Raw genomic sequence first — 14,267 nt, forward strand, 5'->3', positions numbered from 1 at the left:
ATACTGCTGCTTCTGTTTCACATGCTGGCCCTCAACCTCAAACTACTACTTCTGCTTTAGATCTTGGCCCTTAACCTCATACTGCTGCTGCATCCGTTGATAAACCTCCTGCTGTGGAGATTGAGATATCACAACCAAACTATGAAGGATCACAGATAATACAGTTCTTGACGTCACAACATAGCAAAATATATTTTTGTTGTTTTCTAGGCTAATGTGTTGAGCTATTATCCTGCTGTAGGATATAGCAGGATCTACTGCACCTGCACCATCAAGGCCGAAGAAGTTGCCCACCAAAAGGAGGACCTCACCACCACCTCAATCCATTCGTATGGATCCAATACTAGGAGCCAGTGAGGCAACAACTTTCAGATTGGCCAATTTTATGAAGTTTGTTCCAACTCCCGGTTTCAGAGCACCAAGGAAAAAGAACAATTCATGACTTTGACATCAGGATGTTTAGGACAATACTTGATTGTTTTGTTAAAGACAGTTAATAGATAGTATCTTTGTGTAGGTTTGCTTGTCAAAAGTTTTGTATTGCCAGCCTTGATATATTAGCTGTGGCACTTCTTTTGTTCCTTTTGCAACTCAAACATGTTAATGTTTGCTACTCATATATGTTTATCTTTGCTACTCAGATGATCTGTAATTATTTCTCTTTAACATAACTAGTCTATCAAAAACAGGGTATAATATAACTGAAGATAAAAAACAAAGTCTTACTTTCATTCATCCATGAACACATTACATACAACATAACATTGTCAGAACTTTAAACTCATAACCAATACAACAACTACAATGAACAACACTTGCTCATTGTCAACTACAGTCGCATCCACTCTTCCTTCATGTTCCTCTTCTTCTTCTACATCATCAGCCCAGAGAAAAAATTCACACCATGTTTTGCCCCTAGTCTGAATATGAGATATGATAAGAAGTAAAGAACAGAAAATCACTAAACAATTTTGCTCACCAAAAACTCACATTGTAATTTGGACAACCGAAGAAGGGCTTATCTGGGTTGGTATTTGTTCCGGACCAACGAAGCACGGGCCGGCAGCCGCATCCACAGCGCTCTGGCACCCGCGACGGTCTGGTCTGACTCCGCGATCTCGTTGTCGATCGTGTAGAGCTTCCCTGACCCTGACTCCGACACCCAATCATGGTTTTCGCTTCAGTTCCACGAGTAACAAAAAGGAAGCATGAGAAGAACTTTGCTGGGCAGAGACAAGAAGAACGTTGCTGGGCAGAGACAAGAAGATGAAATGGGATAACGACGACATGCTAGAAAATAGGGTTAAAACTAGGTAAAGGGACCAAATTGGGTCAAACAGTTTCAATTGCCACCTCAGCTAGCCGTTATCTACGCCATCATGGCATCTCAGCGCCATGTCACTGCCGACGGCAATCAATTTGGCCAGAGATGTAGGGAGGGACGACACTGGTGCAATTTTAATAAAGTTGGAGACATCGATGGTGCAATTGGTAAGTCAGGGACTAAATTGGTGCAAATCGTGAATCTCAGGGACCACTTTGAGGTTTAACTCGGTTTTGTCGCGTAGAAAATATTAAGAGAATATAAAAAGAAGTAAATGAAAGAACAAAAATTGATATCTTACAATGATGGGTTCTTTTACCAATGTGTCTTCTTTTTAATTTATTATCAAAATATCACTTTTTTAACTATTATTCAAAAATTATTATTTATAAAAGTGACTCTAGCATCTTTTTAAAACAAAAACTCATTTTATAACTTATAATAAAATATAATATTTAATCATAATTATATAAATACGATCGTTAAAATCAAATACATTATGTTTGGTTTTCAATCACAAATATAATATAATTATAAAAATCTACAAATTATTTATACACAATCTTATAAATATATATTTTTAAAATAGCCATCTTCTATAAATTCTAAATATGGGCAATAGGGGTGGCAATGGGTAGGGTAGGGTAGGGTTTGAACCCAACCCTAACCCTACCCGCGGGTTGAGTTTTTAACTAACACTCAACCCTACCCTACCCGCGGGTTGAGAAATACCCAACCCTAACCCTACCCGCGCTCAACCCGCGGGTATCCGACCCTACCCGCGGGTTGACAAAAAGAAACATTATAATGACACAAATATCTCATAAATAACACAAGTATGTTTGGTTTAGTGGTTGGGAACCTTTGTCACATGCTCAAGGTCCTTGGTTCAACTCCCATATGTAGCATTTTTAAACATATATAACACATATTATGGGGGGTACGGGTAGGGCGGGTAGGGTTGAGGCTCAACCCGCACCCTACCCGCTCCGTGTCCAACCCTACCCGCAGCGGATCGGGTTGGCAACCCTACCCGACCGGGTTGGGTCGGGTTGGTACCCGCGGATAGGGTTTATGCTGCCAGGCCTAATGGGCAAAAGAGAAGACAATGGGTCTCGTTTCATCAGCTCCTTCACACTTAGGACATGTTGAGCTCATTAACTAGATCCTGATACAAAACTTATCTCTAATTGACAGTTCTTGATGCATTACCTTTTATTTTAAGTTTTTAATTTTCAGTTGGCATTATAGAAAGATCTCTGATGGAGGATAGAAGAATTTGAAGGCTAGAGTCTATTCAAAGCGACAAAATATGAGTTATTCTTTTCCTTTGTTCAGATAGCAATATCTTCTTCTTGGGTGATTGTTGTATCTAGAATTGCTTGAGCTACTGTTGGCGTGAATAGTGTTATTGCTATATCTTGATTTTGAGTACAATTAGAAAATATTATCTCAGGGACCTATTTTGGATGATGTAATATGTTGTGATTGAAACTAATTTTAATATGGGATTCATTTGTTTGATCCAATTGTCTTTTTTTATTCTAAGTTACCTGACAGCAATACTCCATAGAATACCCTTCTCAATGACTTTTGTCCCATCATCCAATCCCAAGATGATTTGTTTCAAAGACCAAACCTTAAAAAATTTGAGTATCTATAATATTTATTTCAGTAAATTCAAGAATTCAATGAGTGTTGTCTCGTTATTAGTAACCTCCAGCCTTGCTTATCCAATATTGTTAGGTTAAATGCTTTAAGATTGAAATTTAGATTTTCTGATATTTTGATCTACAAGCCACATTTAAGCTAATCTACTGTAACTTTTTCTTTGAATTTTTTTACCCCCACCTTTCTGTACGAAAATTTCTCTCTCTATATATATTATTTTTGTAAATGTAAAACTGATTTGTTTGTTTGAATAAAATTTTTTATTTTTTAAGAAAAATACAGAAAAAAATATAAATAATTTTATACCTATTATAAAATACGAAAATAAAATAAGAGTTAAAAGGAAGAAGAAAAAAATTGAAAAAATAATAAAAAAAAGACGAAACAACTGAATAAGAAAAAGAAAAAACAACATCATTATCAGCGGACAAAAAAAAGTGTATAATTTTACATATACATTTGTATAGATTATTTTTACTTTATCAATAAATTAACTTAGTTATTATTTAAAAAAATGGTAAATTCTATTCTGTTTTTTTTTATAATAAAAGGTAAATTACCTTTTGTGATTATTGATAAATTATTCTTTTATTAGAACTCCAAAATTTAAGTTATTTTTTTTTTCAATTGACACAATATTTTTTTTTGAAACTTGATAACAGTATTATTTTCATCATATCCACTAAATACACTTTTTCTTTTTCAATTTTAAAATCTTAATTTCTCTCAAATTCAATCACCATTTTCAATCAATTAGGTTAGGATTTTGAATTTATTCTCAAGCTTTCAATTTCCAATTTCAACGAGTACATCTATCAATTTTTTAATTCTTTTTTTTTAAAGATTTTTTTCCTAATATTTTTTTTAAAATTCAGCCGAATCAATAATGGTACATCTCTTCAGGTAACCAACCCCCATAACCTTGTATAACTATATAACAAAAATAAACTAAAATATTAGTTAATCATAAAAATAATGAGACAATAATTACCATCTTAAAATTTTTATTATCTGAATAATGAATAATGATTGAAAGATAATTTAAAAATAATTAAAAATAAAAAAATTAAAATATTTTGGTGTCCTCTCTCACGCACCAATTACCATCATTTTTAACTAATATATCACAAATTCTTATTAGTTTTCAGCTCTTTTATTTTTAAGATTTTCTTCCGATCATACTAGAGATAGCAATAATCATTTGATGATTTCATTCGAATCTTAAAATTCTAGTTAAAAAATAATTTATCAATAATTATTATATATATCACAAGAAATAATTTATCTTTTATTTTAAAAAAGATATAGTAAAATTTAGAGTGAATACCCCATCCGGCCCCTGACAATTATCTCGAAAGGACAACGAGGCCTCCAAGAAAAAAAAAACACCCAATTCGGCCCCTGATAATTTTTTTGGGACTGATTAGCCCCTGTGTCAAAAAAATAACATTGATTTTTTTTGCACAGGAACCTCGTTGTCCTTTCGAGGTAATTGTCAGGGGTCGGGTTGAGTTTTTTTTTTGTCAGGGGCCGGGTTGGAATTTTTTTTGTCAGGGGCCTCGTTATCTTTCGAGGTAATTGTCAGGGGCTGATTTGAGTTTTTCTCTAAAATTTTACCATAAAAAATTGTTTATCTAACGTTTTATTAATCATAGTAATTAGTTTCCATAAAAAAAAACGACAATCATAGCTTCACACAGGAAAGAAATGAAAGTGCAACTTTGACTTTGAATTGCAGTGTGATGCACACGAATAAAATATTATGGACACGTGAAGAACCTCTTACAAGTAACAATCTAACCGGGCACATCATTTCGTCTACGATCGTGGGAACATAAAGTGACTAGCAAGCTAAAACATTAATGCCTAATTGTTTGGTGTAATCATGATTAGAATGGAGGCAATTGTTGAAATCATTTAAGGTACAAATATTGTTTATCTTTCTTTGTTTAGGTAATAATAACGTGGCCAAGAGGTGCTGAACTATACGTCTACGATAACTTGGGGAAGAAAAATTCAAAACCATTTAACTTACGCTAGTATTTTTGTTATGAACTACAAGAATACCAATCCTGAAAGAAATAAAAAGCTAAAGTAGTTTAGAAAATAAAATTAATTGTACTAAAGTTATTTTATTTATTTATTCATGATCAATTATTACATTATTAGAGTTTAGTTAACATAAGTTTTTACTAATAATAACCTAATATTTGTCTTTAGATTACATATTTTGCTAAACTCTATATTATACAATAGTCAAACACTCTAAAATATTCTTTTAGTAATAATACATTATCTTTTCTAAAAGACATTAATCCTATAACTCCTAATACTCTGTTATATAATTTTTCTAGCCACAACATTACTATCTCCTTGACATTAACCTTGCCTCAAGGTTATAAAAAGAAAATTAAAAAACACCTAAAAACTATTAACCCTAATTAGCAATTAGCATAATTCCATTATTTTTCTTTTCTTTTTATTTTATTTTATCATGAATTTTCAGAAAAAAAATATGCCACCAGATCCTAGATCCAAAACTTGTGTGTGCAAAAATCATGTTGGGATTTTCCCATGAGAATTGACAGCCACAACTCCTCCTTAATAATTTGGTATTTTCATTAGAATTACACAGAATTCTAATAAAACTATAAAAGTACTAAATTATTATGAAGTACAAAGAAAGCTAGTTCTGAAAAAAAAAAATTAAAGGTTAAAACTAATTATACTTAATTATTTTTTATATCAATACAGAACTCAAATAATACTCTAAAATATTTTGCTAATAAGGTCTTTTATCTATTCTAAAAATATTAATTTTATAACTCTTAAAGTCCTAATGTTCTGTTTTATAATTCTTCAACTTTCTTGATGATTTATTGTGACATTGATGGGTTTTTAGATGTCGCCATTGCTTACAATAGTAGCTATACCCCTACCTAAAAGTGAAAACTTAGGTGCAGTCGACTTTAACGTGAAGTTGATAGTTGAGAACCGTTAGATAAAAATTTAGTCAAATCAGTCAAACCATTTAAAGGCTTTCAGCTATCAATTTTACATGATGTCGACTGCACCTAAGTTTTCACTCTATCTAAAACATCATTGTATGTAGCTTTTTGGTTTGATTTGATTTTAGATGGAGAAGTATACATGAGGTGATTAATTGTGCACAAACTTAAACTCTGTCCCCAAGTGAAACAATGCCATAAAAGTGGCGCTAAGCCGCTAACTCACAAGTCACAACAGTACAACACAGATAAAGGATTGCGATGTCTCCAGATTTTTTAGATTTTTTTTAGGGGGTCAAAACAAACACACAGTGACCACACTTTTTCCCCTTTTATTGAGGTGCACGTAATCGAATGTATGCGCACAAAATGTGAAGTCCAAAAGGACTGCCTCGTTACACTTGTCCTACAAATTGCTCAAGGGTCGGTGCTCAGAACATCAAATATTCTTTATTATTTTCCGATATTTATTGCAACCTATGTGAATTGGATGGAACTTTAAAATGAACGGCTTGAGTTTTTTTAAACCATAATAATTACATATTTAGGAACAAAATAACGAAGGAAAAACGGCTAAATTCCCATAGTGGTCTCTAAATTCAGTTCATACATCAATTTAATTTTTGAGATTCTAATTGCATTATTTTGGTCTTTAAAATTATGCTCCAGGCTACATACTGGCCCTTCACGCCAATTTCAACGTGAGTCAGCAACCAGCTTACTAATGTGCCATAGCCACTGCTATCTAGGATCAACAAAACGACGTCATTTCATGACTGAAATGTTTTGAAACTAAAACGTCACCATTTTGCTCCCAGTAGAATGAAATAGTTGCTTGGGTAAAAGGTTGATCATTCGTTACATCTTCTTTATAATTTTTCACAGACATCAACACTTAGTCTCCTCCATAACCAGAGACAATGACGATAGATTAGGGCAGTGCAGCTTGATCGCTATTTTCTTCTAATCTTTGTGCTAAAATTGGAGGAAGTTTTGTGGAAAGCTATTGAAGCAAAGGGTAGAGAACCGTTTAATCTATCTTGAAGGTCAGTTTTTTTTTTCCAAAATATTTTTTGGTTCATTTTTCATTCTTCTGTTGAGAGGTTGTTTAAGTTACTCTTTTCGTTTGCATTCAAATTTTGTTGGAAATGATATGTTGTTAAGGTTTTTGTTGTTGATATGTTCGAACGAAGATTGGATTCTCTGTTTCTTGTGAATAGAACAAGGATATCTCTGATTGTGTAATGTGTGTTTGTTATTTATTCTTTTTGGATTGCATGTGTTTTAAATTTTTGTCTTCTTTTGTTATGATGCAGATAGACGTCGAAGTGTTATATATAATGTTTTATCATGGGAGAAATTTTGAGGAGAGTAAGGATGGAAGGTGGACATATTATCCTGAGAATAAGCATTGTTTGGGTGAGGTTGATGTGGACAGATTGAATGTATTCTACCTGAAAAACTACTTCAAAGATTTAGTGTCAGGGGTGGAGCTACATACATAGAAAGGGGGCAATGGCCCCCTAATTTTAATTTTTTACATGTAAATTATATGTAAATTTCAGTTTAGCCCCCCCTTAAAATTTTATTTTAGTCTTATTTTATTGTGTAAATATTTTTGACAACCCTCTAATATTTTATCTAGCTCTGCCCCTGTTTAGTGTATAAGAAAATGAAGGAAGTTTGGTGGCTAGAACCAGGAAGGAGCCTAGAAGTGGGGTTGAGGTGTTTAAACAATGATAATGAGTTGAGAAAGATGTGCTTTTATGGTGGAAAAAACGATAGTTATTGATGTGTACATTGAACATGAAATTTCAGAAACTGAGATACTACAAGGTTAGGATGTTATTGTGTATCTTGATGACCAAGTGAGGGATTTTGGAGAGCAAGCAAAGTCAAATGCCACCACTGTCAGAAACCATTTTTCCAAAACTACTACCGAGAAGCTACAGTAGTGGATCCAATGAAGGGAGCAAGTTCAGGCACTATCTCACGCTCCACAAATTTCTTGAAGTTCGTACCCGCTCCTGGATTCAAGCACCCACAAAAGAAGTGAAACTTAAGACTAGGATATTAGTTCTGCGACCTAGTACTGTTCATCTTTTGTTTAAAAAACTGTTACTATGTTCACTGTAAGTTACTTTGTTCATGTTGTTAAGTTTAGTCAAGTATGTTATATTACTTGCTTTTGTCAAATACTTATGACTGCATTGTGTAAAAACTGTAAATGCTCTATGGTATTTTGATTTTGATTAAGTAATACTATGGATGGTTTTAATCAACTTTGCTATTAATTATTAACTTATATTGTCTGTTCATTTTACATGACATTACATTATATAAAAATAACATCAATAACAGAACCGTGGAGTCCACAGAGCCACAACCACAACAGATAAAATAGACCCAAAATACTTTCATTCATTATATTACATTATGTTACATTGTCATGTTCTCAACTCTTTAACAGCATCATTCCTACAAAAATAACAACTACTAAAAACCCAAAACCAAGAACTTGAATCATGAATTTCAAATTTTTAAAGTCTGCTTCCATTTTGTCAGCTGCCATGCAAAGTTCATTTTCATTTGACCATCATCATCTCCTAGAACGGCTTTTTCAGCAAGCTCCTCTTGCACACAATGTCACAATCTGTCCAAATGAATAAATCGCACCATTTATTTTCACTTGTCTGCAAATAACCCTTTACAAATTATGTGACAACCACAAAAAAAAAATAAATTACAAAGAAGTTACCTTCACTTACACTATAGTTGGGACAACTAAAGAAGGACTTATTAGAATGTGTCTCTATCGTTGACCATCTAAGTACAGGGCGACAACCACAGCCGCACCACTCCGAAACCCGCCCATGCTTGTTTTGTGTCGTACTTCTTGTCCAGTTCTCCGTTGATGATGACCGGTTCGAGTTTTCTGTAATGTGGCTCTCAGTTCCTATCATGGAGGACGACTATTGATGTAGACAAGAGATAAAGAACGAGACGTCGATGGAGAAAACCAAAATGAGAGGAAGCAGAAAAAGCTTTGGGTTTACAAAGAGAGCAAGGACTAAATTGAAAAATTGTAAAACATTATCCATGTCATTTATCCGTTATGTTGATCCTAGCTGGCAGTAGGGGTGCACAGACCCAGCCCGGACCAAAGGTCCGGCCCGGTCCCGAATACTTTTGGGGCTAATTTGGTGTGATTTTATTGGGTTTAGGGCCGGGTAAGAGTCTCAAAAATAGACCCGGTCATTATGTCGGGTCGGGTCTGGGCCATAGCTCGGGTCACCCGAAGTCGGCCCGGTAGCCCGATCATCATACACAGTTAATATTTTGTGTTATTAGTGATGGATCATGACTATTTTTATGTGGAATTTAAGTATTGTAAACCTTAATATTTTGTGTTATTAGTCATTATAAGACTATAAGTTAATGTTTTATGTTTAGAATGCATAAGACTTTAGACTAATGCATAATATTGTGTTATTTGTATTGATTTAAATATTTGGTATTATTAGACAATATTAGTATTGATTGTGGTTTTGCTTTAGTATTGATTGTGGTTATACTTTAATTTTAAAGAAGGGTTGGTTCTTGTTATATTTTTCTAAGTGAATTTTACCATGTTAAATAATGGTTGGAGTCTTGGAAATTTGGATATTTTTACATGTTAGCTTACAAGAAGGTATCAACGTAATGTAATGTTAACGGCTCAGTTTCACCCGGTATAATTGTAGCCCAAAAGTGTATTGGTTTCATCGGATCTAGAGTCGGATTTGGGTCTAATAAATAGACCCGGTGTATATTTCGGATCGGGTCTGGATCCCATCAAACCCGGCTTCACCCGGCTCATGTGCACCCCTAGCTGGCAGTGGTTGTGCCACATCAGCAAGCCGGTTGCTGACTCACGCCGAAATTGATATAAAGGGTCAGTAAGTTACCTGGAGTGCAATTTCGAGAATTAGAATAGTGCAATTGAAATCTCAAAGGCTATATTAGTACACGAATTGAATCTAAAAGACCGCTATATGGATTTAGTCTATAAAAAACGCAATCAGAATTTATTTCGGCAACTACGATGGCAGTTTAATTATATAGTGCCAAAACACACATATATATCCAAAATTACGCAATGCTAATGTGCTTTAGAAAGTAAAAGAGTGTAGTAATTTTTAAAAATTAACTTGATATTTAAAATAAAAAATAAAATATTCTAATTCTAAATTTTAAATTTGAATCATTAATCTAGTAAATAAAAAAGTAATATTTATTTAATTAAAAAAACACAACATAAAAAGTGTTTAACTATTTCATTCTGAAAATATAATTCAGCAAGTATGGGCTTTATTTTTGTTGGACATGCAGCAAAATTTTAATTGTCCAACCATTTTTACGTATTTTTAATTTGGGATATATTTTTGGTATTCAAATAGGGTTTTTTATGAAGTTCAAGGTATAGGCTTTGATTGTTGAGCCCAAAATTTTAAATATTGGCACAAGTTCCTCCCGAAAGTTAGGCCCATGTAGAGAGTTCTAAATTATGGGCCTGATAAACGAATATAATGTTTTGGACAAAACAGAAAAGAAAAACTAAATTAAGGCCGAAACTGTACACTGCTTTACTACTTTACTCTAATGTTCTAGACTTCTATACTCTCAACATATTTATTTAATTTCACCAAAAAAAAAACATATTTATTTATTTATTTTCCATAAAAAATGACAAACAAATTGGTCTCTTAGGCTGCCTTTGTTTCTTTAGACTAAAATTGAGCTGAGTATTATATTTTGTGACGAAAGATTGAATTTAAAATCTTAATCTTGGAATCAAAATCAGTTTTTCTAATATTTCTAAAAAATAAAGACACGGGATATTAAAATTTTTAGAATAAAAATTAAAAATTAAATAATATTTTTTTAAAAAATTTATTTAATTTTTTAACTCTATTATTAGTGTTATATTTATTTTAGCAAAAATATTTAGTAATAAAAAAAATTTGTTAAAAATTAACTATAACTTATCTTATTTAATATTAATTAATTGTTACAATAATTAATAAATATTAAATAATCCGAGAGTTTAATGTCTCCTTAAAACACACTCTTAAAGAATTGAAGTGTCTAATTAAAGTGAACAAACAGGTGCAGTTGAATTAAAAGCCAAGATCTGAAGAATCAATCATCCTTACCCACCACATTGCCACTATATACGTGTAGTTTTGAGTTTTGTAAAATAAACTTAATAAGAAGAATAATCAACAAGAGCATGAAGAGACTTTCTTAATCTCAGTAATCTCTGACTCTAAGTCATTACCAGAGATTACATCAATCTTTGATCCCTTAAGAGTGACAGCATTATTAATGGCATTGTTGGCAGATTGCAAGGACTTCTTAGAGACAACGAAATGGATGTGTTGAAGCAACTTGAAGAACGCACTCTCCACATTCTCACCGCTGAGAGCTGAAGTCTCGGAGAAGAAGAGCCCCTGTTCCTCCGCAAACTCCACCGCATCCTCCGTCCGCACTGCTCTCTTCTCCACAAGGTCACCCTTATTCCCAATTAGCATTATGACTATGGAAGTGTCTGCATGCGCCCTCAGCTCCTCTATCCACCTCGCCACGTGATCAAATGTCTGCCTCTTTGTTATGTCGTACACCACCATTGCTCCTAATGCTCCTCTGTAGTACGCACTTGTCACTGCCCTGTACCTATATGTGTAAGCAAAATGGGTCAATACATATACATATACAACTTTCAAATATGAGGAGTGGTAGGGGAACATCAACTTTTGTGATTTATAGTCATCAAATAGCCATCAATGATGATTTTAATGGTGTGAGATTAGTGTGAGATTTTATCCAATGGCTCACTTTTTTTTGCTGGTTATATGCTGGCCAAAATTTATCAAAGTTGCTGGTCCTCTAGACTTGTCCTTCAAGTATATCGGTTATAAGAACAAAAACATGTAGAAATAACAGAGTACTTGTGGAGTATGTATGAATACTGCTGGTAAAAAATAGTAATGTTCATTAGAAGTTGGAAAGAAGAGAGAGAGAGGAAGGAATGAAGTGAACAGAATGAACCTTTCTTGGCCAGCAGTGTCCCAGATCTGTGCCTTGATGAGTTTGCCACCAATGGTGACAGTCCTGGTCTGGAACTCAACGCCGATGGTGGACTTTGAGTCAAAGCAGAACTCATTCTTTGCAAACCTAGACAGTATTTGAGTCTTCCCCACTGCTGAGTCTCCAATCACAACCACCTTGAACACATAATCTATTCTCTCCGGCACATTCACATTATTGTTATCATTATTCTCCCTTGCTCTCTCACCCTCAATCCCATTCATTTCCTGGTTCATTTTCTTAGCTTCTCAACTTCAATGCTTCTATTTTTTTGCCCAAACTTGTTTACTAGTGTTTAGAAAACCAAAAGATACTAATAATTGGTCTTAGTATTGTGGAGGTAAGTAGGAGAAAGTAGAGGAAAGTTGAAAAAGAGAGACAGACAAGACCAGTGTTGAATCAATAGTGCCATAAGAAATGGGCAATATGGAACAACGTGGCCCACTCCTTGTCTCACTTTAATGCTTTACCAATATCAGTGTACCACCCCACCTTATATACGGAATTTGCCTATGTTTTATATGGCCCTTATTCTTGGCAATTATTGGCCTTTCTGCTGCCAAAAAAAATGTATAATTAATCAAAATCTTATAAAGTTTGCTGCGATGGTTTAATTTGCCTTAGCGCTTAGGTTAAGGGTTTTGTTAAATTCTTTTTTTTTACTTTTCATGCAGACAGTACCAAAAACAGCTCAAGCCTTGTAAGCTATGCATTGGTGCCTGCCACTCATACGTGATTTTCTTCCAATATAATGATGTAGGTATGGAGATTCTTAGTTGCTTTTATGATACGATTTTACCAAGGTGAATCGGCGCAAGTGGGCCTCAATTATTTAGATACGGAAGAATCGACACACACAGAAACTTCAAATTAAACTCCACCTAAAAAATAACAAGGTTTAAAGCACATATCATGGAATTGAAGTACGTTATGACGATGATGTATTTTCTCTCCATTAAGTAATTTTTTCTCCTAGCTAAAAATATTTAAAAATATAGACTAAAAGTATGTTGTTTGATTGTTAAACTATAAAAATCTAGTTAAAAGTATTGTTTGATTGTATTCTTTCTTTATTATGCATATGCATCATTTCTTAATCTTTTTCGGTCATTTAGTTAAAGGAAAAGTATATAGAACCAACTAATAATCAGCCAAGAATGGAACAACATAATTAATTATAATTAGTTTTATTAATTTATAATTTAATTTATTTTTTAAATTATTGTTGACCACGTTCAAAACATGAGGGAAGAATGCTTTGATCATTAATTAGTTGGTTCATATAATTAATTATATTTTATTAATGCATAACACATGAAACATACAAATCATATCCAAAATCATCCAATTTACAAGAAAAAGAAACATCCGTGCCGTGTACCTATCAGTAGCAACATCCGGCTAAAATCACCGATGTCTTTAGTTTACCAATTGGCTGATTCTTGACGTATATAGAGTTGGTTCCCTAACATTGTTGTTAATTAAATTAAGAGTATATATGTTTAGGCGTGTAACACGCAGGAACATGGCCTACCAATATTTTCCAGCTACACTTGAAAGGAGCAAAGCAGAGTTTTGTTTGTGTCCCTCATTGGTCCATTGGGGCGCAATGCCGTGACCATACGCCGATAAAAGAAAAACATTCTTTAAATCAATTGGCATTTGGCAATTGCAGTGAATAGTGATTTCCTGCACCGACACATGCAGCTTGGGGTGCTAGACTGCTAGGAAATTTACGACCTTCTGAATCATTAGTTATTGCAACCCATGCTCTACCAATTGATAGTTGAATATATTTGATAAAATCTCTACCTGTATTTTAGTGATTTCTTATTCTTTTCTTTGAACCTTCAACTTATATAATCTATATTCATAAGAATGATTTACTTTTTGTTACTTATTACTTCTTCCACTATAATTCAGGAAAAAAATTGGAAAAAGGTACGCCCTACATGATTAATGACATGTACAGCACAGCAAAGCTGTAAATTAAAAAAAAAAAATAACAATTTTATAGTTTGGACCAAAATATAAGATATCAGAAAAATTCGAAATCTAATAGAATGTATTGTTTTTTGTCAGTGCTTTTAAAAATTAGTTCCATTCTTTTCGTTTAATAATTTAATATCATACTT

The 14,267-nt window shown here is 33.3% G+C and overlaps 1 protein-coding gene across 1 annotated transcript; it reads right to left on the reverse strand.

The window, feature by feature from the left end:
- Nucleotides 1–11,102: 11,102 nt before the first annotated feature.
- On the reverse strand, nt 11,103–12,519 carry LOC130936391 (ras-related protein RABA3). The gene is made up of 2 exons (XM_057866455.1): nt 12,094–12,519; nt 11,103–11,718 (listed from the first exon to the last, which is right to left on the reverse strand). Exons 1-2 carry the CDS (start codon nt 12,366–12,368, stop codon nt 11,265–11,267), a joined length of 729 nt encoding a protein of 242 aa, XP_057722438.1. The 5' UTR covers nt 12,369–12,519; the 3' UTR covers nt 11,103–11,264.
- Between the last annotated feature and the right edge of the window lie 1,748 nt (nt 12,520–14,267).

The sequence above is a fragment of the Arachis stenosperma genome, chromosome 6 (assembly GCF_014773155.1).
Source record: "Arachis stenosperma cultivar V10309 chromosome 6, arast.V10309.gnm1.PFL2, whole genome shotgun sequence".
Taxonomy (NCBI): Eukaryota; Viridiplantae; Streptophyta; class Magnoliopsida; order Fabales; family Fabaceae; genus Arachis; species Arachis stenosperma.

What these genes read in the sequence shown, in the direction of transcription:
- LOC130936391 (XM_057866455.1), bottom strand. Translation starts at nt 12,368, where the DNA reads ATGAACCAGGAAATGAATGGGATTGAGGGTGAGAGAGCAAGGGAGAAT. An exon ending in GACACTGCTGGCCAAGAAAG is followed by an intron (nt 11,719 to 12,093) that starts GTTCATTCTGTT and finishes TTACACATATAG; the next exon opens with GTACAGGGCAGTGACAAGTG.